Source organism: Callospermophilus lateralis, chromosome 1 (genome assembly GCF_048772815.1).
Source record: "Callospermophilus lateralis isolate mCalLat2 chromosome 1, mCalLat2.hap1, whole genome shotgun sequence".
NCBI lineage: Eukaryota > Metazoa > Chordata > Mammalia > Rodentia > Sciuridae > Callospermophilus > Callospermophilus lateralis.
The window spans coordinates 158,830,581-158,855,883 of record NC_135305.1 but is presented as its reverse complement, the minus strand read 5'-3'; the positions used below and the strand labels follow the sequence as shown (position 1 = coordinate 158,855,883).

Sequence of the window (25,303 nt, the reverse complement as noted above, 5' to 3'; positions counted from 1 at the left end):
CAGTTTACAAGAATAATTAAAATGAGGGCTGGGGATAAAGCTCTGTTGGTAGAGTGTTTGCCTTGCATGCCCAAGACCCTGGATTCAATCCCCAGTATTCAAGGAAAAAAAAAAGGCATACAAGAGATGTCTGCTCCAATAGTCTGTCTATGTACACATGCTGAAGGTTGGCCACATGTTTTGTTTGCTGTTCTCATTTGGTGGCCTCTCTGAAGTTCATTTCTGGAAGAAATTCCTTTTAGAATATAGCATTTGATTTGCCTGGAGGAACCTAAATATGGCTTTCTCATGAAAATTTTGTAATTGCACTTGGCTTCCTTGCCCTTGTGACCTGCAGTTAAATCTACATGATGAAACTAGATTATTAAAACTGTATAAATCCCTTATGAACAACATATTATGTTCTTCTTTCCCTTGAAATTTTAATACTTTACCTGTCCTAACTCTATTATTTTACTATTATTTTTCATTTTTTTTTTAAACAAATTCTTTGTGAAACAAAGCAGGGTATTAATAAAAATTAAAATGACCTTTCAGTGCCTAGATTTAAACAAAATTCAGTATCCTGAATTATGATTTATGTATTTATAAAACAAATCTGAATTACACTTAAGTTTGGAAAAATCAGTCTTCCTGGAAGGAATCACAATGAATAGGCTAAATAAGTCCTGAATATTTGCTGCTAATTTGCTTGGCATGAGCACCGAACATCACACCAACGAGGGGATCCAGGTGACAAGACTTGACTCTAATTTTGGAAGTGGAGAGAGTCCCCACTACACAGGGAAGTGCTATTCTCCAGTTAGGCAGAGATAGTGCTCTAGAACATAGAGATCTGCACCTGGAGACTACTTAGTACCTGCTACCACAGACTCATTTCCTGCTGATTCTTTGGAGTGTTTTCATTATGCCTGAGAGGTCTTTCTGTTGGGTTTTTTTAAAAAAAAGATTTCTGAGCACTGCCTGTCATTTTACTGATGTCTTCTTTTTGTGACCAGACTTATGATCAGATTTTCAATGATTGAGATACCATTAGAATGATTAAATATCAGTGGTTTTGTATTACTTTGCTAAATCTTGGACTGCTGAATTATTCAACACTTTGGTAGAATGAAGAAAACCATTTGAATTATTTATGTTTCAACAGAAGTAGTACAAATGGGGTATCCTCTTTCTCAGGGAAGACCAGACCCTCTGCCATTCAAGGTACAGCTGAGTTCCTAAACTCCTTAACGCAAGAGCTACAGAACAGTGGAAAAACTGATTCGGAACTTTGGAAAAACTGTGAGGTATCGTATCTTGTTTTGTTTTATTTTGATAACTTTAAAATAATTACATTTAAATGAACTTCTACTGAATTCTATTACGAATTTGTATTCAGAAGAGCACAGTACTTATTGTGGAAGTAGTCAGGTATGTTTGTTGGAGAACAGTATTGAATGTAAAAAAGGTGATCAAAAATATTTTTGGGCTGGGACTATAGCTCAGTTGGTAGAGTGTTTGCCTTGCATGCACAAGGTCCTGGGTTCAATCCCCAGCATCATAAAAAAAAGTATTTTTGATGGGTCTCACAAAAATAGAAGGGAGACCAGTAGAGTAGATGAAGGAAGTGGAGAGAGCGGGAAACGGGGGGAGGCATGGGAAGTGAGTTCACCATGTTACACAGTGTCCACATAGGAAGACGCCATGGTGAATATGGCTTATATGTATAATTTTAATGCACTGATTAAAATAAAAATACTAGGGCTGGAGATGTAGCTCAGTGATAGAGCACTTGCTTGGCATGATGAGTTCAATCCCCAGTACCTCAAAAATAAAGTCAATAAAATAATAAAATAACAGCCATAGTAATAATAGAAGGGAGATCAGTAGAGTTGAGCAAGTGGATTAAGGGAGGGAGGAGGGAGGGAAAGAGAAGGAAAAAAAGTATTTTTTAACAATATATTAGTGATGAAACATTTGTATATTAAATGTGAACTAAAATATCTTTGTTCAGAGAACTGAGAACCCCCAAAATAATAATTAAAAATTACCATTAAAATTATTAATAAAATAATTAATAATTAAAATTAATGATCTTAATATTTTAAGTAATTTATATGGAATTATCCTCATTTTGGAAAATCTAAATCCACTTTGAAGTATTTTGGCTGTTGTACTTACGAGTTAAAGCTTCTAGTTAGTACTTTACCACAGGTACCTATTGTACCTTGCATTATATTGTTTTAGGTCAGCCTTTCTTCAATTCACAGATAATTATTATTTTAAAAAATATTTTTAGTTGTAGATGGACACAATACCTTTGTTGTTTATTTTTTTTATTTTTATTTTTGTTCCCATTTATTTATTTGTTTTAAAAGAATTTTTTCTTTTTTTTAAAGAGAGAGAGAAAATTTTTTTAATATTTATTTTTTAGTTTTCGGCGGACACAACATCTTTGTTTGTATGTGGTGCTGAGGATCGAACCCAGGCCGAACACATGCCAGGCGAGCGAGTTACCGCTTGAGCCACATTCCCAGCCCTTAAAAGAATTTTTGATGGACTTTATTTTACTTATTAATTTATTTATATGTGGTGCTGAGATTCGAACCCAGTGTCTCATACATGCTAGGCAAGCACTCTACCACTGAGCCACAACCCCAGCCCCCTCATTTTTATTTATTTTTTTTTAGTATGGAGCTGAGGATCAAACCCAGTGCTTTGCATGTGCTTGGTGAGTGCTCTACTGCTGAGCCACAACCCCAGTCCAAATTCATAGGTTTTTTTATATATATATATATATATATATATATATATATATATATATTTATTTATTTATTTATTTAATACATTTTATTTTTATGTAGTGCTGAGGATTGAACATAGCGCCCCGCACATGCTCAGTGAGCGCTCTACTGCTGAGCCACAACCCCAGCCCCATCATAGATTATATTGTGATAGAAAAAAAAATGTAACAGAACGAGGCCCAATAAACTGGCACGCACCTGTAAACCCAACTATTCTGAAAGCTGGGGTAGGAGGATCACAAGTTCAATATAGCCTGGGCAATTTAGTGAGACCCCGTCTCATAAAAAAAGACTGGGGATGTAGTAGTAAAAAAGACTGGGGATTAATTCAATCCCCAGTTCTGCAAAAAAAAAAAAAAAAAGTTGCTTTAGGGATATGTAATTCAGTGGTAGAGGGTTTGACTAGCATGTGTGAGACTCTAGGTCAGTCCCTAGTACAAACACACACACACACACACACACATACATACACACACACACACACATACCCCAAAGTAACAGTGAAAAGAAAACTTGTGTGTAAGGCTTTGGATCTAATAAAGTTGAGCTCTACTGAAAAACAGGGACAGTCTATATTGAGCATTATTCAATGAAAACATTACCCAGACCTTCTATTTATCCATATTGTAGGTTACATAAAAAAGGGGTAACTATGGGCTGGGGCCATAGCTCAGCGGCAGAGTGCTCACCTAGCATGCATAAGGCACTGGGTTCAATCCTCAAAACCACAAAAATAAACAAATAAAGGCATGCTGTCCATCTACACGTAGAATTTTTTTTTTTTTTTTTTTTTTTTTAAAGGGGGTAACTGGATGTATTCCTGTAATCTGAGTGATATGGGAGGCTGAGGTAGGAAGATTACAAGTTGGAGGCTAGCCTGGGCAATTTAGTGAGACCCTGTTTCAGAAAAAATAAATAAATAAAAAGGATGGGGGAGTAGCTCTGTTGTAGAGTGCTCCTGAGTTCATTCCACAGAACCGCACCGGGGGAAAAAAAAAAAGTGGGGGAGATTTGGTGGTACCCAAGCTTCTTGTCTTTATATTTTTGTATTAAATATTTAAAAAAACCTAATTTTGCTTATAAACTTTAAATTAAAATCTTTATTTTTAAAAAGCCATATCACATTGAAGGAATTTTTCTGTGAAATAGTTAAAATTTTTTTAACTAAGATATTTTATTATAATTAAATAGACTAGGTGGTTACAGCTGTTCAATTTGGTGGAAAAACAATGCCAAGAACAAATAGTTGCTCAGCAAGAACAGTTCCACAACCAAATTCAAGTAAGTAATCATTTATATTGATTTTCTTTTTTTTTGTTTTTAGTATTTATAAGATTTTTCAGCAAAACAATTTATACTTTATATCAATTTTTTGTGTGAATTAAAGATATGTTTAGAGTGATATATTGTGAAACATGGCATTTTTATAACATTTGTAAAAATGTGATGTGAATATAGTTTCTTACCCAATCTTTAACTTTTTGTTTGCAGCGTATACAGGAGGAGATCAGAAATTTAGTCAAATTGCAGATCAGTAATGTTTCCTGGGCTTCCAGTGATAAAAGTCCTTCAAGCAAACAATTATTTTCAGAAAGTCAGATGGGTTTTTTTTCTGAAAATAGTGAAAGAAATGAATCTGTTGTTAGTTATCCCGAGCCTAAGGAGCCTGAGATGCAACAAGAAATGTCCACATCACAGCCAGACTGCAATGTGGATGGCAGCTCTGTGAGCAGTGGGTATGGCACCTTTTGTATCTCAGAATTGAATACCTACAAATCCAAGGACCCTGCAGAGCTCATGGAGCACACAGGCCTTCCCAAGGGACAATACCCAGCACCAGGAGTGCAGACAGATTCGCCTGTAGATGGCGCAGGAAATGGCAGTTTTTATGCACAGTCTCCCAAAGAGTTTTGTGAATCTTTAAAGGAAGATATTTCCAGTTTTCCTGATGAATTTGAACATAATTTTCTTGGTGAAAATAAGATTTCTGAAGTATACAGTGGAAAAGCAGATAGGTAAGTAGAATTTCTCCATCATTCAAGAGGATTTTTACTCGTTGATTACATTCAGAATTTAGTAAATACAGTTCCTCTTAACTGGACTGTAAGAGAATAAGATTTAAAAAAAAAAAATGTAACAGTTTTAGGGGCTGGGGTTGTAGCTCAGTGGTAGTGTGCTCACCTAGCATGCATGAGGCACTGGGTTCGATTCTCAGCACCACATAAAAATAAAGACAATAAAGTCCATCAACAACTAAAAAAAATTAAAAAAAAAAAGAAGTAACAGTTTTATCATTAAATTGATTTTTTATTTGTTGCATGTAGAAAATTGAAATAAAGTCTGCTATATACTAAGGACATTTGACTTTCTTCCCATTTGCAGTATTATGAGACTATTAAATCTTAAGGTAGGAGGCCTTGCCAGAAAAATATTTTTTATGTTTTTTATAGTGACTAATATACAAATTTGCTAAAAACTTAAGAAATTATAATAATTATGTTACTAGTGGGATTTTGTCACTCATGTTCATGTGATTTGAAACCAAAACTTATGTACACACATACTGTTTTTTTAAAAAATATTTTTAGTTGTAGATAGATACAATACCTTTATTTTATTCATTTACTTTTATGTGATGCTGAGGATCGAACCCAGGGCCTCCCACGTGCTAGGCTAGTGCTCTACCGCTGAACCATAACCCCAGCCCCATACTCTTTGTAAGAATAAACAAATAAAAAAATAAAATAATAATCTTGTATAATTTTGGAGTTTACCCTAAATTTTCAGTTTAATATCTTCACATGTCAGATGTGTCAGCTAAAGGTGCTTAGCCATAGCAACTCAAATCTTATTACCCTCCTCAAGTATAATTATTCATCTTTGCCAATGATTATGTTTTTTTTAAATAATAAGTTTATTCTAATTTGTTATACATGATAGCAGAATGCATTTCGATTCATATTACACAGTCGGAGCACAATTTTTTTTTTTTTTTAAAGAGAGTGAGAAAGGGGGAGAGAGAGAGAATTTTAATATTTATTTTTTAGTATTTGGTGGACACAACATCTTTGTATGTGGTGCTGAGGATTGAACCCGGGCCGCACGCATGCCAGGCGAGCGCGCTACCGCTTGAGCCACATCCCCAGCCCCCAAATTTTTTATTTCTCTAGTTGTACACAAAGTATAGTCACACCATTCATGTCTTCATATATGTAATAAGTGTGTTTTTTCTTTCTTTTTTTTTAAAGAGAGAATTTTTTTTTTTAAATTTTTATTTATTTTTTTAGTTTTCAGCAGACACAACATCTTTGTTTATATGTGGTGCTGAGGATCGAACCCAGGCCACACACATGCCAGGCAAGAGCACTACTGCTTGAGCCACATCCCCAGTCCCCGAGAGAGAATTTTTTTAACATTTATTTTTTAGTTTTCGGCGGACACAACATCTTTGTTTGTATGTGGTACTGAGGATCGAACCCGGGCCACATGCATGCCAGGTGAGCGCACTACCGCTTGAGCCACATCCCCAGCCCTTTTCTTTCCTTTTTTTATGAACTTGGGAACTGAAGTACATCTCCAGCCACCACCACCCCCCCCCCCTTTTTTTTTTTAAATTTAGACAGTGTCTCACTAAGTCACTGTCCTCAAAAGTGTAATTCTTCTGTCTTTTTGGGGGGGAAAGGGGGTGGTACTGGGGATTGAACTCAGAGGCACTGGACCACTGAGCTACATCCCCAGCCCTATTTTGTATTTTATTTAGAGATAGTGTCTAAGTTGCTTAACACCTCGCTTTTGCTGAGGCTGGCTTTGAACTCATGATCCTCCTGTCTCAGCCTCCTGAGCTGCTGGGATTACAGGCGTGTGCCACAGGCCTAATAAGTGTGCTTTAACAGTAGAGATAATATTTTGTACTTGAAGTGCTGGGGGGGGTGTTTTGGTTTTTGTTCTTGTCCATGGCCATGGACTATATGTATTGTTAATCACTGTTAGTCTCTTTGCTTTCTTTGCCTTTGGTAATTAGAAATTGAAAAAAGAAATTTAGGTGAATAACTAAAAACCCGTCATCTTTCCCCTACTAGAAAAACAACTCCAAGCATTTCCCACTGAAGCAGTATTTATTGTGTTTTCCCTCATATGTGAAAGACAGTATCTAAAAAAAAATCTTGGCTTTCTCTTCTTTAATAGTAAATCCATAACATCATGGGCACAAAAGCTGAAGCAGAACCAAACCAAGAGAGCACATATAGAGGATGGGTGTTCAAAATCTAAGCAGGGGAGTGAGCATAGCAAGAGACCTCCTGCTGAGAAGGTAGGTGCTGGTCCCCTCTCTGGCTGCCTGAGCTCTTGGGCTTGCCGAATTCTCGGTGTCATAATTTTTTTTTTGCCCTTTCTTGTTAATTTGTTCAATTACAAATTTTTCTTTTGTTTCAAAAGATTGAACATAATGATTTGCTGTAAATATTGCTTCTTTTGTAGCCTGGAAATTAGCTCATGAGGGATAAAATACTACAAGCATGGATCATTTGTAAGGGTCTTCTTTCTTTGTGAACTGCAAATGTTTACATTTAGCCTGAAAGTAACCCATTTAATGGTTTAATAAAACCCTTCAGGGCTGTGAGTGGAGCTCAGTGATGGGGTACTTGCCTAGCACATTTGAGGCCCTGAGTTTGATCGCCAGCACCCTAAATAAACAGCAGAAAAACCCTTCAAATAATTCATATTACTCTTAAGTTGTAAGGAGTAGTACTGTATGTATTGAAGCTTTAAGATGCCTTTATAAAGATATTGAAATTTGGACAATTATGAATTTGTAATCCAAATTACAAGAGATTGAATGTTTAAATTGATTGTGGCCCCCCCATGCCAGTTTAGCAGCTCATTAAAGAGTTCTAGACATGGAGTAAGTTTCAATACTTTTTTTTTTTTTTTTTGGCGGGGGAGGGTGGGTGGGATACCAGGAATTCAACTCCTGGGCACTTAACCACTGAGCCACACATCCCCAGCCCTATTTTGTTCTTTTTTTTGTGTGTGTGTATGTGTGTGTGTGTGTGTGTGTGTGTGTGGAGCTGGGGATTGAACTCAGGGCCTTGTGCATGTGAGGCAAGCACTCTACCAACTGAGCTATATCTCTAACTCTTGATCCTCCTGCTTCAGCCTCCCGAGCTGCTGGGGTTATAGTCATGTGCCACTGCACTTGGCCAAGTTTCAGTACTTTGGTATAGCCTTTGTTGGTCTCAAGTATCATAGAACAGCATTACTTAGTATAATATGTTGAAATTGCGGGGCTGGGGATGTGGCTCAAGCAGTGGGCGCGCTCGCCTGGCATGCATGCGGCCCGGGTTCAATCCTCAGCACCACATACAAACAGGGACGTTGTGTCCGCCGAAAACTGAAAAATAAATGTTGAAGTTCTCTCTCTCTCTCTCTCTCTCTCTCTCTTTTAAAAAAAAAATGTTGAAATTGCAAAGTTTAGTCTTTCTGGAACCTGATACCTTTAGAAGTTGGTTGTTGGCTAAATCTTGATTGTCTTAAATATAGTCTTTTCACCATCCAAGGCTAAAGATCTGTTAAAGAAGTCATAAGAAGACAATTCCCAGCCTTTATAAGTAAGGCACTACTTGTACTTTATTTTTGGTGCTGGGGACTGAACACAGGTCCTCATGTGTGCTAGGAAAGCATGCCACCCCTGAGCTACATCCCCAAACCCCTTATTTCTCTTTTCAACGTGTGATATTAGGCTTTCTGATATCATCCTTCTTTGAACTTTTTCAGATTTGTGTTCAGGAGGAGGGAAGTGAAGGTGAATACAGCTGCATGAAGCATAAAAGCTTTTGTAACCTAGAAAAGTCCTTTGGTGCCTCCTGGGCAGTTCTGTTCTTTTGACTCATATGCTATCAAGGATGGGCTGTCCTTGTGTGTGTGATAGCATGCAAACGTTTGGAGACAGATAAAAACCACTTTTTTGATGTTGTTCTTTTCATACGTTGGCATAAATGGGGAATGTTCTCTAATGTAGTTTCTTCTGTTGTTTGGAAGGCCAAAACTGAAACTCCATCTAAAAATTTTTTTTTTTTTTTTTGGTACTGAGGATTGACCTCATGGCCTCAAGTGTACTAAATAATTATCTGCTTTATTGCTGAGCAACACCCCCAGCCCCAAGACTTTTCTCCTTTGTGTTATGTATTTGGTGGATTCAGTGGGGTTTTTTTGTTGTGTTTTGTGATTGAATCTCAGTCTATATTTGATGTAGTCGAGTGGTTCCCAAACTTTACTGCATATTAGAACCACCTGAGGAGGTGAAAAAATGTACTTACCTTGGCTGCCAGGCCCAGGAATCCTGACTGCCTTAGCGTGGGGGGTAACCTGTGTTTGAGGAGTTTTAAAAGCTCCTCAGGTGATTCCTATGTGCAATACAGTTTGGGAAAGGCTGGCCAGCCTAGCTTTCCTCCTCAGGTCAAGGGTGAATCCCACCAGCTACCGCTGCCTGGCCTGCTGCTCAGAAATGCCCTTCTGACAGCATCTCTGCCCTGGCATCTGCAGGGCAGCCAAGAATCTGGCAAGAGATGATGGTCCCCTCTGAGTCTTTTCCTTTTCTTTGGTCATCTCCTATGCATGTTTAATTTTTCATTTTTTTAGGTGAATGTTATATTTGATATTGAATTATTTGGGGGAAATCAAGTTTCTTTGTTTTTCTGAACTTTGAATGATTTTAAGGTGTGCTGGTTGGTGAATCAGAGGCAGCACACTTGAAATGCATTCTTCCTACATAATTCTGGCTTCACAGAGTGGACACTTTCCTCTTGATCCTCTTTCCCTGTTGTTTTCAGTTTTATTCTAAAGGGGGAATGCTTGTCAGATTCTCTCCTGATCTAATTTTCTTTTTTTTAAAAAATATTTATTTATTTATTTATTTTTAGTTCTCGGCAGACACAACATCTTTGTTGGTATGTGGTGCTGAGGATCGAACCCGGGCCGCACGCATGCCAGGCGAGCGCGCTACCGCTTGAGCCACATCCCCAGCCCCCTAATTTTCTTTTTTGCACAGTGATGGTTTATTTTGAGTAATAGCTGCTTTGAAGTATATCTTGAAATTGTATATTGTTTAGCAATAAGTGTTTTCTAGAGCTCAAGTTGTTCTTTGTTTCCTTGGTCCTTTGTCTTGGATAGAAGTGACTCACCTATTTCCCAGGCTGTAGTGTTTCTCCAGAGGGGCCCCTTGACTTGCTGAGCAGATTAGCAGACCCTCGTGCTCAGCTTGTACTGGCTTCTTGAGCTCAGAGGGTTTATGTTTTAGAAGGGTTTTTTGTTGCACCATGCTTATATTTTCCTCCAGAGCAGGACATGTTTTCTTCAGTGGTGCCTTGTCTGCCTGCTGTGGGCAAACTGCTGTGTGCAGGCAGCCTTGCGCCTATGGTGTCCACCCAATGCACTGAAGCTTGTGCTTCAGTGTGGCGGGGAGAAGTGTTCTACTTGGGATTGTTAGATTTGGACTTTCCTGGTCCAACAGCTAGGATTTTTTTTTTTTTTTAATTTTTTTTTTAGTTGTAGATGGACACAATACCTTTATCTTTATTTTTATGTGGTGCCGAGCGAGGATCGAACCTAGGGCCTCCACATGCTAGGCGAGTGCTGTACCACTGGAGCCACAACCACAGCCCCAGGTAAGAGTTGTAAGAAAGGAAGTAGATTGAGGAATTTGTCTCTTGGAAAAAAAAGAGGTTGAATGGTGCTTTTATAGGCTAGTGTGATTAACTTCCTCCTGTAGATGAAGTGTTGCCATCTCAGTTACTGTTGCTCCTGCAGTGACTGCATGAGTGGTCATAAGCAAATACAATTTAAAGACTTTTAAGAGGGCTGGGCAGAGTCAGAGAATGTGAGTGAGGTGACCTGGGTGGATTTTCCCATGTAGAAAAGTTGTTTAGTTGCTGGGGGGTTAGCCCAGGGAGTATGTCAACCTCTGGAAACCATGTTTCATTTTTCTTTTCTGTTTTTTTTTTTTCTTTTTTTGTACCAGGGATTGAACTCAGTGGCACTCAACCACTGACCCACATCCCCAGCCCTATATTTTATTTTATTTAGAGACAGCGTCTCACTGAGTTGCTTAGCACTTTTGCTAGGCTGGCTTTGAACTCATGATCCTCCTGTCTCAACCTCCTGAGCTACTGGGATTACAGGTGCGCACCATGGCGCCTGGCCACAACATTTTAAATTTGAAAACCTCTGTGAGTCAAGGATAAGATCTGTTTTCCTGTGACCTCAAGGAATCAATAAACTAGGATTTACAAGGTGGAAGCTATTGAAAGATGCATTTCTACCTAATTAATACTATCCAGAAGTATTGGAGACAAGTTTAGGCTTACTTTTATATTCTAGCATTATCACTTTATAAAAATGGTGGAGTTCCAGGCACAGTGGCACATGCCTGTAATCCCAGTGACTTGGGAGGCTGAGGCAAGAGGATCACAAGTTTAAAGCCAACCTCAGTAATTTAGTAAGGCCTTGTCTCAAAAAATAAAAAGGACTGGGAATGTAGCTCAATGGTACAGTGCTCCTGGGTTCAATCCCCGCTACCAAAAATTAAAATTAAAAAAAAAAAAAACAAAACAAAAACTTTTTAACAGGAATGAAAACTTTCATGATGGAGGAACTGATAAGAAAAGCTTCCATGGGGCCAGGTGTGGTGGCCCACACCTATAATCCCAGCAATTTGGAAGGCTGAGGCAGGAGGATTGCAAGTTTGAGGCCAGTCTTAGCAATTTAGTAAGACCCTGAGCAACTTAGCAAGACCTTGTCTCAAAAATAAAAAGGGGTGGGGATGTAACTCCATGGTAAAGCACCTCTGTGTTCAACCCCCAGTACCCCCACCCAATATAAATAAATAAATAAATAAAAACTAAAAAAAGGTTCTATGGAAATATCCATGATACATATCTCTGTTTGGAAATAGATTTCTTGTGGCAATCAGAGAGATTGTGAAGAGAAATTCATACAGTATTTTTATCAGAATGGATGATAATAAGCATTTTTAGCCTTTTTTTGTGTCTAATAACCAATTGTTTGTAAGAAATACTTTACTATTTAAGGTTCATATTATTGATATGTGATCTTCAGAATTAATTTGATTTATTATAGTTGTAACAAAACAAATTGTTAAGGTTTTTAAACATTCATTTTTATCCTTTAATTTCAGGCACCTCAAATTTCTTTTGGAAGTAGACAGCAAATGATAAATACATTTTTGTTCTGAACTCATTAGATTCAAGTTTTCTCTTTGTAGTTTCACAGAGAACCAGAATGAACTTATAAATTACACAGGGGCAGGAAAGTCCTTCACTGTTGGTCCTCTTGCTTTGTGCTTTTATAACTAGGGAAAGCAGGACCTTCTTCCTCATGGACACACTATAGGTCTTTACCTGGTGTGGCGCTGGTGGTCACTCATTGGGTCAGTGGTGTGTATGCAGTGATTTTAGTGGTCTGGTGTTTTCTTTCTTGACTTGCAGTCTGATTTTGCTGCTGCTGCTGCACACCCTCGTGCTTTTTACCTCTCTAAACCAGACGAAGATCCAAGCTCGTGGATGTCTGATTCAGGAACAGGTATGGAAAACTTTTAATTTTTGGATTTTTTTTTTCCTTTTGCCGGCAAGGTTCTGGTTTGTTGGTTTAGTTTTTTTTTGCAGCTGGCTGCATATCCCACTCCATTGTGGTACCGCACGTAGGGTATGAGTATGGTTTGTGTGAAGGCGCCACATGTTGTGGCATCCCCTGGTAGCCATGACTTTCTTGCTTGCATTAATAAGTCTGTAAGGAGAGAGGAATGAGGTACTTTTGCAACAATTTCAAATGGCTGCAAAAATCATCTCAGCCTTTTTAAGTTTCTCCAGAATGAATTAATAAATTCAGAGCCTCTGTGAGCCATTTTGTGCAATCCTTGGTGAGCTATTCTGGTCTGAGTGGCTGACAAGTTTAGGTAGCTCTTCTCATCTTTATATATTAGGGCTCCCTTCCTTTTTTTCCTTTTTCTTTATTTCCCACATCTAATTTATGAGGATGAATTAGCTTTAGCTTACAGGTATCACAGGATCCAAGCCGGTTTCACCTCCTTCCCTGCTGCCACCCATGGAGGGCCTCCCCTCCCCATTTCTGCAAGCTTCCTAACAGCCCTTGCTCCCCCCGACATCATCACCCTCCAACCTGTCCTCAGCAGAGCGGTCAAAGGGATCCTTTCAGAAGATATGTTAGGTATGCAACTCCTCTGCCCTGAGGCCTACATGTGGTTCCCTGTTTCCTCAGGATAACAGAGATTCACAAAGCCCAGCAGGAGCCAGCCTTCTAGCTCTTTGTCCTTCCTTTCCTCCACCCCTGCTCCAGCGCAAGCCAAGTTCTCATTTCAGGGCTTTCTCATCAGCTGCTTCCTCTGTTGAAAGTGTTGTTCTCTCCATGTGGGGAGACTTCCTTGAATGGTGAAAATGGCCACGTACCTAGTAATCGCTACCCTCTCTGCTAGCCAACCCTGATCACCCTATGAAAATAGTCCTGCCTCCTCCCTGAGCCATTTATCCTATTATGAAACTGCGCTGAGTGCTTGTCATCTTGCAACCTCCTGTGTATCCTGCACTTGTTCACTTCTCATTCCTTCTGCCTCCCAGCCTGGCACAGTAAAAGACATTGTCTGTTTTAAAATGTATTTTAAGGGCTGGGGCTATGGCTCACTGGTAGCGCACTTGCCTGGCATGTGTGAGGCACTGGGTTCGATTCTCAGCACCATGTAAAATAAATAAAGGTCTATCAACAACTAAAAAAAAAATTAAAAAATAAAATATATTTTAAGCCAGGCACGGTGGTGCATGAGGCCCTAAGCAACTCAGCGAGAGCCTGTCTCTAAATAAAATACAGAATAGGGCTGGGGATGTGGCTCAGTGGTCGAGTGCCCCTGAGTTCAATCCCTGGTACCCATCCCTGCAAAATATATTTTAAGTTGCACTAATTCATTTGGCTTTTAATAATATCTGTTTTAATATTTGCATCATTAAGTCAGGATTCTGACATGGTAAGGCATTTATTTGATTCTTTATAAAAATTCAGCTTGCTTTCCCCAAGTAGCCAGAAGCTAGTTCCTTGCTATTTTTCATCTTCCTTACATAGTACTAGTTATTTTAGGAAGCACTTTTGCTCTCTCCTCACTCCTTGCTGTTCTGTGCATTTGTCATGTCAGGACTGACCTATTGGAAGCTGGAGGAGAAGGACATGTATCGCTGTCTGCCTCAATCTTTAGAGAAGACGTTTGTACCCTGCACCTTGGCAGACGTGTCACCGAACCAGGTAATGAACGTACGTGGGTGTGTTTGTGTTTTGTGACTGTGGTTAAGTTCTCCGTTGTAAGTTCTGTATTAGACTCATATTCCTTTGCTTACGAATTGTGTCTGACGTTTATTGCCTGTGTGATTTTAGAAAGCTTACTTTAAAATGGAATTAAAAATGGCCAGTTAGTGTTGTGAAACTAAATGAAATGCTTTCATGCCTGTCTTCAGCTATCAACAACTTCCATTTTTCCAAGATCTTCTGATATTGATTTTTCATTCTGTCACATCTCCCACTGATCCATTTGTATCATAATTATGGGCAAATTAATTTGCTCTATTTTCTTTGAATAAGAAAATAATATTTCTTTCTGTAAACATTTTATTTACTTCAGAACAACCAAATAAATAATACCATCTTGGATGTGTGTGTGATGTGCATACTTTATTTCTGTATTTTGATCAGGTAATGAGAGACAGTAGACTGGGAAAGGAGAGAGAATCTAAGAAGCCAATGGTGAGGTAAAAAAATAGTGACATGTAGGAACAGACCGGGTAGTGGGGACATCATGGTATTTGTAAGTATCAGACTCAGAAAGTGACTGGAACTAATATCCCAAACTTCAGGGAAGAAACAGAGACAGATGAACACAAGAGTTAAATGAATTTGGGGGAGGTGGGATAAACTAGTGAGACCCTGTCTCAAAATAACGCTTTTCTTTTCAATTCAGTGTTGGTTTTCATGTTTTTCTACATATCTTTCCACCACCAACAGTGATTCAGTGATTGAAATGGTGATTGATCAATTCTCTTTCTTTTTTTTTTTTTTTTCCCTTCTGGTGCTGGGAATTAGACCCAGGGATGCTTTACCATGCAGCTGTGTCCTCAACTATTTTGAGACAGGGACTCAATAATTTGCTGAGGCTGGTCCTAAACTTTCAATCCTCCTGCCTTAGCTGAGATTATAGGTGTGTGTGCCACCACATCCAGTGGTTCGACATTTCTTTTTAAAAAGGCCATGGTACTGAGTTTTACCTAGAGTAATGGCTTACTTTTGACTCCCCTATAAAAATCATTGCTAAACATGGGTGGTTAACCCTTTCCTTAAATAAGGGCTCTCAGAAATTCCTCTTTAGTCTCCAAGATTTTTATTCTAAGCTGCTAAGACCTATTTGAAAAGTTTTGATGGTTTTGATATTTGCTTATGAGCAGGCAGTGACCATTATGTCACAACTGTTATTTGACTTAAAGCAATTGAAAGATGCCTTTAATTACCGGAGGCATTCTCACTTCAGAGATATTAAAATATGAAAGAAAAGAATATCATAAAAGTAATGAAAATAGCACCTTATTGTCATGAGCTCTAAGTGTGAATGCCAGCTGCTCACTCAGGCCACCAGGCGGGGACTCTTCAGGCTGTAGCCTATAGCTGGAGTGCTGCTACTTGTCATGAACTTCAGGACTTGTGAAGGGCCTTATGGTCACTGAGTAGAATTCCAAAACAGGATTATGGGAATTGTACATTGTAAAGGTTTAGTTTTTAACAGATTAATGTCTTTAATGCATGCATAAAAAGTATAATTAATTGTCCTGTTCAAAAGCTAGTTATAGGTTTTATTTATTTATTTATTTAAAGTTGTTGATAGACCTTTATTTTATTTATGTATTTATATGTGGTGCTTTTTTTTTTTTTTAAAGAGAGAGGGAGAGAAAGAGAATTTTAATATTTATTTTTTAGTTATCGGCAGACACAACATCTCTGTTTTGTATGTGGTGCTGAGGATCGAACCCAGTGCCGCACGCATGCCAGGCGAGCACGCTACCGCTGAGCCCCAGCCCCAGCCCCTGGTTATAGGTTTTATTAAAAAATATTAATTCATGGTAAGCCAGGTGTGATGGGACCTGTGGTCCCACCTACTTGGGAGGTTAGGTAGAGAATTGGTAATCCCAGGAATTTGAGGCCATCCTGGGCAACATAAAAACAGAAAGGATTCTTGGTACGCTGCAGGCTTTGGAGGTCTGAAAATGAGACATAAGCTCAAAGCTGTATGATGAGTATCAGTAGATTTCTTGTTGGATCTATAATTTCATTTGTGGTAATGTCCACAGTTTAAATTTGAGGCAGGTTTAATTGGTACCTGTGTCACAACCTATGGGTCCCACCTTGAAATAATACAACCCTAAAGATTTACTATTTAAAGCTTTATAATAATTCTGTGACATTTACAGCATAGCAAACCCCTTGAGCCATATCCCCAACTGTTTTTATTTTGAAATAGGGTCTCACTAATTTGCTGAGGATGGTCCTCAGAATGCTTGAGAATGATTTTAAGCTTTAGAAATCAGTGTTGAGTCTTATTTTAATAATTAAAGAAGTTTATTTTTATTGATTAACTTATTTTCTTTAATTTTTTTTTTTTTTTAGTTGTAAATGGACACAATACCTTTATTTATTTATGTGTGGTGCTGAGGATCGAACCCAGGCCCTTATATGTACAAGTCAATCGCTCTGTCACTGAGCCACAATCCCAGCCCCTCTTTATTTTTTTATTATCTGCCAATTCTTAAAAAAAATAATAAATATTACCAAGTATATGAGGAATTCTGTCTCTGTATACTTGTCCCCATGTCACCTGAAATCAATTTGCCCAGAAGTTTTCTTGTCCTGCTTCAGTCATTCATTGTGAGGATTTTTTCCTTACCTGAAAACTTGGTTCTTTTTTAAGTGGGAGGGCTGTTGGAATCAGCTTTGCATTGCTGTAATAAAATAAGTAAGATAATCAACTTAAGGGAGCAAAGGTTTTTTTTGGCTCTTGCTTTCAGAGGTTTGTTTGTGATTGCTTGGCTGTGTTGCTTTGGGGCCTGTGGTGAGGTTGTATGTCATGGCAGGAGCTTGTGGCAGAGAGTACTGCCTGCCTTGGATGCCAAGGGGCACAGAGGAAAAGGAAAGGTTCAGGGTCCCAACATCTCCTTAAAAGGGCCCACCCCCAAACTAACTTCTTTCTACCAGGCCTCACCTCCCAGTAGCTCTGTCAGCTGGGGATCATCCTTCAACACATGAGCCTCTGGGGACATTCAGAATCCAAATTGTAACAGGAATTACCAAGGGGTCATATTCTTTGGAAGTATTCATAGGCTGCTAAATAGTTTAGGTTCAAATTGTCCTCTTGGTACTCATTGTTAGGAGACATGAAATTTTTTCATTCTGAAGACAACTTAACATAGGAAATTCAGCTTCCAAACTTGTATTCTTAATCTGACTGTCTAGATTTTCAATTTATTTAAAAGTCTTTCAAAAATTTTTTATGGTTCTTATCTTGATGTCAGTAAATTTTTTTCATTGTTGATGATACCAGTTAAATAATTTTGTTTCATATCTTTAAGTCTAATACTAGTAATGAGATGAAGCTCCGATCACTGAAGGATATTTATCATAAAAAGCAAAGGGAAAACAAGCAGTTACCTGAGAGGAATCTCACTTCTGCTTCCAACCCAAACCATCTTCCAGAGGTAGAGCTGTCACTGCTGAGTGGAAATGAAAGATGCTTCTGACGCTGACTCTTACCGTGAGCTTCCTTGTCCCCAGGAGGTGTAAAGCCTACTCACTGAAGGCGAGCAAAATGCCTGAGTGTGCCAAGGGAAACTTCTGGTTGTCTGTCTTATTTCTAGGTCCTTACTCTAGATCCGGCGTTGCATATGAAGCCAAATCAGCAGATTTCGGGGATTCAACCACACGGCTTTTTGAATGCTCTTGATGACAGAATATCCTTTTCACCAGACTCTGTTCTGGAACCAAGTGTATCTAGTCACTCTGACATCGACTCATTTTCACAAGCAAGCAATATCACTTCTCAGTTATCCGGATTTCCAAGATATCCTTCAAATGCAAAAGCCTCATCAATGGACTCTTGGAAGAATCATGCATTCCAAAGTGAAAGTAGGACCAGTTCCACATTTCCTTCGGTGTACACTATGACGAGTAACAATATCTCAGTCAACACTGTAGATGAAGAGAACACTGTCATGGTAGCGTCAGCCTCAGTCAGTCAGGCCCAGCTTCCAGATGCAGCCAACAGTGTCCCAGAATGCATTTCATTGACTTCCCTGGAAGATCCCGTGATATTGTCTAAGTATGTATCTCGGTGACGGCTTGTAATGTTAACAGATTTTCTGTGATGTCTGATTGAATGATGAGAATGATTTTTTAAAAAATATTGTTTTTTAGTTGTATTTTATTTATTTATTTTTATGTGGTGTGAGGATCGAACCCAGCACCTCACATGTGGTAGGTGAGCGCTCTACTGCTGAGCCACAACCCCAGCCCTGAGAATTATTTTTATTGAAACTTAGTAATGTATAAAGATTTAAAGATATAGCATTTTTTTTAATATTTATTTTTTAGTTTTAGGTGGACACAATATCTTTTTTTTTTTTTTTAGAGAGAGAGAGAGAATTTCAATATTTATTTTTCAGTTTTGGGTGGACACAACATCTTTGTATGTGGTGCTGAGGATCGAACCCGGGCCGCATGCATGCCAGGCGAGCGCGCTACCACTTGAGCCACATCCCCAGCCCAAGATATAGCATTTTTAAGATAAAGCATCTAAAAACTAAGTAATCTGTCTTTTTTACTTTATTGCAGTTTTGGGGGGATTAGAGACACCTTGCTTTTGCTGAAGCTGGCTTTGAACTTGTGATCCGCCTGCCTCAAACTCCTGAGCTGCTGGGATTACAGGCCTATTGTGTATTTTTATATCTTTATGTCTAGAGGATGCTGAGCACACGGAGCATCTGCTTGTTTCCTTGGGGTGCGCACAGGAAATAGACTACACTTTGCCCATGAGAATGAGTGTGCTCTTGGTTTCTCCTGTGGGAAGGAGAGGAGGGATGTGCTTTCTCAGTCATGTGCTTCACTCTCACCAGCAGGATTAGGCAGAACCTGAAGGAGAAGCATGCTCGGCACATAGCTGATCTTCGAGCTTATTATGAGTCAGAAATAAATAGTTTGAAACAGAAGCTGGAGGCAAAAGAAATTTCTGCAGTTGAAGAGTGGAAGAAAACCAATCAGATTCTTGTAGACAGGTAACACTTACATTAACTATGAAGTTAGTGTTTTTCCAATTTGGATGTATTGCCTCTACATAAGTATAATTTATATTGTGATAATAAACCTTCTGAAAACATATACTTTGGATTCGAAATTTTAACAGATACGTTTCCTAAGTAATTTTTTTTTTTTTTTTTTTTTGGTACTGGGGATTGAACTCAGGGGCACTCAACCACTGAGCCACATCCCCAGCCCTGTTTTGTATTTTATTTAGAGACAGGATTTCGCTGAGTTGCTTGGCATCTCACAGTTGCTGCAGCTAAATTTGAAATTGCAATCTTCTGCCTCAGCACCTAAGCCTCTGGAATTACAGGTGTGCGCCACCTGTGCCCAGCCACCCCAGCTTTCCAGCTTTTTTCAAACTGAAAATTGCAAATTGGAGAAATGCACTGGTTCTGCAAACAGGGTCATATATTGCAGGCCAGCTGTGATACCAGATATTATGTCACAGTTGCAACCCGGGGGACAATGTTCTCTAGCATGGCAGAGTCAGTGTGGTAATAAAAACAGTAGAATGCAGTTAATATGCACTTGACTATCTAAGTGGTCTTTCTTACAAGAACAGTCTTATTCCAGGGTGGGATATACCTGAATGATAGAGCACCTGCCAGGCATGTGCAAGACTCTGGGTACAATCTCCAACCAGACCTCCCAACCCACTAAAAAAGACCAGTTTTTCAGTATTTTATCCTTGAAGGGTATTAATGCATAGTGGTTAGAAGCATAAACTCTAGAGCCTGAGTATTTGGCTTTAGAATCTCACTGAAGGGGCTGGGAATGTAGCTCAGTGGTAGAGCATGTTCTTTGTATGCATAAGGCCCTGAGTTCCATCCTCAACACTGCAAAAAAACAAAAGGTTTAGTGAGGCCCCTTACCCCCATGGGACCTTTAATCTAGGAACCCAATTTTCTTAAAAAAAAAAAAAATTTTTTTTTAGTTGTAGTTGGACACGATACCTTTATTTTATTTATTTTTATGTGGTGCTGAGTTCCGAACCCAGCTCCTTGAATGTGCTAGGCAAGTGCTCCACCACTGATCCACAATCTCAGCTCCTAGGACCCAATTTCTGTCTTTGTTATCTCATCTGTAAAATGGTACTGTTGATCATCATAACTCTTTTTTTTTTTTTTTTTTTAGAGAGAGAGAGAATTTTAATATTTATTTATTTTTTTTTAGTTTTCGGCCAACACAACATCTTTGTATGTGGTGCTGAGGATCGAACCCGGGCCGCTCGCATGCCAGGCGAGCGCGCTACCGCTTGAGCCACATTCCCAGCCCCCATCATAACTCTTAAGATTGTGAGAATAAATGTAATATGTTTAACATAGACCTGGTATATAATCAGTAATAAAAATAAGACTTTTATTCCCAATATATCATTGAACGCTAAATCAAAATGGTGACTGAATTCTATATATTTTGTTATTTTGAGGTTCTATAATTTACAAAGGAAGTCTTTAAAAAAAATTCATACTAAGTTTGAAATAGTACATAAGAATGTAATAAGTGTAATAACCTCACTGGGTACAGTGTCACATGCCTGTAATCTCCTAGAAACTCTGGAGGCTGAGAAGGAGGAAATCAAGTTGGAGGCTAGCTGCAACAATTTAGTGAGATACTGTCTGGGGATGCTGCTCAGTAGTAAAGCACTCCTGGGTTTAATTCCCAGAGACAAAGAAAAAAAAAAAAAAGAAGGTCAGCTTTCCTACTCCAATCCCTGGTCTCAGTGTACTGTATTTAATCTTTCGTATCCCTCCAGAAATTATAATGCACATGCGCGCACACACACGTATATACGTACACATTTTTTTTTCACAACTCCAGTCAAGCTATTTCTTCCTTCTTTCCTTCTTCCTTCCTTCCTTTCCCCCTGCCCCTTCTCTTTTTTGCTGGGGATTTATCTCAGGGATGCTCCACTACTGAGCCACATCTTCAGTCCTTTTTATTTTTTGAGACAGGGTCTTGCCAAGTTGCTTAGGGCCTCACTACATTTTTTTAAGATGATTTTTTAATATTTATATTTTAGTTTTCGGTGGACACAACATCTTTATTTTATTTTTTATGTGGTGCTGAGGATCGAACCCAGCGCCCCGCGCATGCCAGGTGAGCACGCTACCGCTTGAGCTACATCCTCAGCCCTAGGGCCTCACTACATTTTTGAGGCTCATTTAGAACTTTGCCGTCCTCCTGCCTCAGCCTCCCAAGTTGCTGGAATTACAGGCATGTGCCACCGTGCCTGGCTTGTGAAGCTTTATTTCTTTTTAAATTTTAAACACTAAATCATACATAACAAAATTCCCATTTTGAAGTGAACAGTTCAGTGGCCTGTCTTTACATCATTGTATAACCATCATCATCATCTATCTCCAGAACTATTTTCATTTTGCAAAACTCAAACTCTTTAAACAGTCACTCCCTGTTACCTGTTTCCCCCAATCCCTGGCAACCATCATTCTGCTTTCTTCATTTGAATTTGATTACTCACATAACTGGAATCATGCAGCATTTGTCATCTTGATCCTGACTCATTTCACTTGGCATGATCTTTTCAAGGTTCACCATGTTATAGCATGTGTTAGTTTCCTTCCTTTTTCACATTCAATAATCCATTGTATGAACTACCATGTTTGTTTAGCTGCTTATCTATTAAAGAATGCTGTGAACAGAGCTGCTGTGAATACAAGTGTATAAATACTTGTTTGTACCTTGCTTTGTACTCTTTTGTGTATGTGTGTGCTGGGACTGAACCTGCTCTACCACTGACCTACTCCTCATCCTTGTTGCATATATTTTTAAGAATCTTTTCCTATTTGTGGGGATGTACAGGAATTGAACTCAGGGGTACTCATCACTGAGCCACATCCCCAGCCCTATTTTGAATTTTATTTAGAGACAGGGTCTCACTGAGTTACTTAGTGCCTCACTTTTGCTGAGGCTGGCTTTGAATTCCCAATCCTCCTGCTTTAGTCTTTTGAGCTTCTGGGATTATAGGTCCTATTGTTATTTTAGCCTGTTATTTTCTCCAGATACTAGACCATCTTCAGAGTCTTTGGGATATATTTTACTATGGTGGCATCCTGGATCTCAGCTAACATTTGAGAATTTGTCTTATATTACATATTTGGATCAGGTTTATATAATAAATTTTAAGGGAAATGTTTTTATTTTGTAATTGAAACTAAACTTTTATGTTTTTTAGATGTGGCCAATTAGATAGTGCTTTGAATGAAGCTACTGGTCGTGTGAGAACGCTTGAAAGTAAGAATAACTTGTTGGAAATAGAAGTGGTAAGTATTATTTTTTTTCTCATGATTGTTCTAGTGGCTTAATGTTAAAAAAAAAAAAACCTAGTATTAACTGAACTCCAGAGACATATGATTAGTTTTATGATAACCCTGCTTACCTGTATCTTTTCCTTAAGAATCACTTATGAGCTGGGCAGTGGCACATGCCTGTATTCCTGGCAGCTTGGGAATCTGAGAGAGGAGGATCATGAATTTGAAGCCAGCCTTAAAAACTTAGTGAGGCCCTAAGTAACTCAGTGAGTCCCTGTCTCTAAATAAGATGCAAAAAAGGGCTGGCAATGTGGATCAGTGGTCAAGTGCCCCTGGGTTCATTATCCAGTACAAAAAAAACCAAAACTTATTAAGTTTGCATTTTGAGTTCTACTTTACCCTTTAAAATTCCTCTTTTTTTTGGTGCTGGGGCTTGAACCCAGGGCCTTGTACATGTGAGGCAAGCACTCTACCAACTGAGCTATATCCCCAGCCCTAAAGCTTGTTTCTTAATTGGGATGTAAGTTGCATACCATAGAACTCATTCTTTCGAAATGTGCAGTTCAGTGGTTTAATATATTCAGAATTGTAGAACCATCACCACAATCCATTATAGAACATCCTTAGCCATTGCCCCCAGTGCTCTCCTCAGTCCCTGGCCACAGCTGCTCTGCTCTGTGTCTATGGACTTGCCTGTTCTGAACACTAATGTGAGTGCATCATAGACTTTTGTGTCTGGCTTCTTTGACTTAGGCTCATCCAGGTTGTAGCATGTATCAGGATTTTATTCCTTTTTATAGTTGATTAATATTCCATTATATCGATGTATCACATTTTGTTTATTCATTCATCATGTGACTGATATTTAGATTCTTTCCCCCTTTTGGCTGGTTATGAGTGAAATTGCTATGAATGTTTGTGTTCAAGATTTGTGTGTGTGATGTGTATGTGTGCTGGAGATGAAAGATTGAATCCAGGGCTTTGAGCATGCTAAACATATACCTTATCACTGGGCTACACACGCAGTCCTGTGGACAAGAGTTTATGTGGATATTTTTAGTTTTGGTCTTTTTGAATATGTAATTTGAAGTGCATAAACTTTACTCTTAAATTACATTCTGTTCTCCTGTATTACCAAATTTTATTCTTTTGTACATTAGCTTATAAACAAAATTTGTGTGAAACTGAGCAATGTAATCCCAGTGGCTCAGAGGCTGAAGCAGGAGGATTGCAAGTTCAAAGCTAACCTCAGTAACAGCACAGCCCTAAGCAGTTTATTGAGACTGTGTTTTTAAATAAAAAATAAAAAAAGCTGGGGATGTGGCTCAGTGGTTAAGCCCCTCTGGGTTCACTCCCTGAAATCATTAAAAAAAAATGTGCATTTTGTTCTGTATGTTGTTTCTTTTTTTTGTTTTTGTTTGGTACCAGGAATTGAACCCAGGGGCACTTAACCACTGAACCATATCTCTAGCCCTTTTATATAATTTATTTAGAAACAGGGTCTCACTGAGTTGCTTAAGGCCTCACTAAGTTGCTGAGGCTGGCTTTGAATTCAAGATCCTCCTCTCTTAGCTTGCCAGGCTGCTGGGATTACAGGCATGCATCACTGCACCCAGCTTGTTTCTGTCTTTGATGGTTTGTTGTTGTTGTTGTTTTGTTCTGTTTTCCCAGTTATTTTTGTCTCCTTGAGTGTAAGCTTGACAAAGTTAGGCATTATCTTGTTTCTCTATAATCTTGTTTTGAGTTGGGATCTCTCAGTGTTGCTTTAGGCTTGTCTCAAATTCCTGGGCTCAGGTGATCCTCCTGCCTCAGCCTCCTAAGTAGCCAGGACTACAGGCATATGCCATCACATCCAGCTTTAATCTTACATTTATAGTGCTCTGCTGCCTGGCACACAGTGGGTATTCCAGAAATAATTGTTGAATGAATATTAACATATTAAATGCATTTTGAGTTTTCTGTTTTCACGCTGGGACAGTGGAGTAAGAAATCCTTTCCCCAAGTATTAAGGCTGGGCAACATATTCCAGCTATATGTACAGAATGATCTCTCTTGTGGTTGTGACAGTTTTGTCATTGAGGTGATCTAGAGGCACTCCTATCTTAGTGAGTCCTTAACCTCAGACAGTAGCTTTCTGTCTTAACTTGTGATAACTTCATGAAGCTATTCTAGTAGAGTAATACTTTCTGGTCTCTTCATCTCAGGGTATAAAAAATACTATTTTTTAAATTTCCATTTGTATGTTTTGAATTTTTTTATATTTTAATGCATGGGCATTAATTTCTAGCTGCTATTGAAACATCTATTTTTTCATTTAAAATAATTTATCTTGGTCTTTACTTTGTAGAATGATTTGAGAGAACGCTTTAGTGCAGCCAACAGTGCCTCCAAAATTTTGCAGGAACGAATTGAAGAAATGAGAACAAGCAATAAAGAAAAAGACAATACCATCATTCGACTAAAATCTAGGCTGCAGGATTTAGAAGAAGCATTTGAGAATGCTTACAAACTTTCAGATGATAAAGAAGCAAGACTAAAACAAGAAAACAAAATGTTTCAAGATGTGAGTAACAAAAAATGGTAACTTAATTACATGGTTGGCTAAAAGTGGTTTACTTAAGTCTTATACTGTACAAGCTATTATTAGGACTTTTTCCAAGTTTATTTTGGTTTGGGGTACCTTGGCTATAGCTGTAGGTTTATACCCTCCTGGGGAGGCAGCTGGGTCTTGTCTTAAAGCAGAAAGTCGGAGCTCTAAAATGCTGGCCTTGCTCCCACACCGTCTGTCTTTAGCAGACCAGCTTTTGAGCTATCATGACGTCTGTCTGACAGAATAAA

At 38.7% G+C, this 25,303-nt stretch overlaps 1 protein-coding gene and 1 non-coding gene across 7 annotated transcripts in view; both read left to right on the top strand.

The window, feature by feature from the left end:
* Positions 1–25,303, top strand: part of Mphosph9 (M-phase phosphoprotein 9) — a 52,376-nt gene that overhangs the window by 3,682 nt on the left and 23,391 nt on the right. For 4 of the 6 annotated variants that reach the window (XM_076843707.1, XM_076843869.1, XM_076843943.1 and 1 more), the window contains exons 3-12: positions 1,148–1,289; positions 3,978–4,067; positions 4,278–4,801; positions 6,972–7,095; positions 12,287–12,380; positions 13,999–14,105; positions 17,753–18,213; positions 19,007–19,165; positions 22,390–22,477; positions 24,813–25,028. In XM_076843707.1, coding sequence (XP_076699822.1) covers positions 1,148–1,289; positions 3,978–4,067; positions 4,278–4,801; positions 6,972–7,095; positions 12,287–12,380; positions 13,999–14,105; positions 17,753–18,213; positions 19,007–19,165; positions 22,390–22,477; positions 24,813–25,028 — 2,005 coding nt within the window. The remainder of the gene's footprint in view (positions 1–1,147; positions 1,290–3,977; positions 4,068–4,277; positions 4,802–6,971; positions 7,096–12,286; positions 12,381–13,998; positions 14,106–17,752; positions 18,214–19,006; positions 19,166–22,389; positions 22,478–24,812; positions 25,029–25,303) is intronic. The other 2 variants (XM_076843786.1, XM_077109043.1) reach the window with 2 other exon arrangements.
* On the top strand, positions 1,479–1,546 carry Trnaa-ugc (transfer RNA alanine (anticodon UGC)). Its single transcript has one exon. It is a non-coding gene; the product is annotated as a tRNA-Ala (tRNA).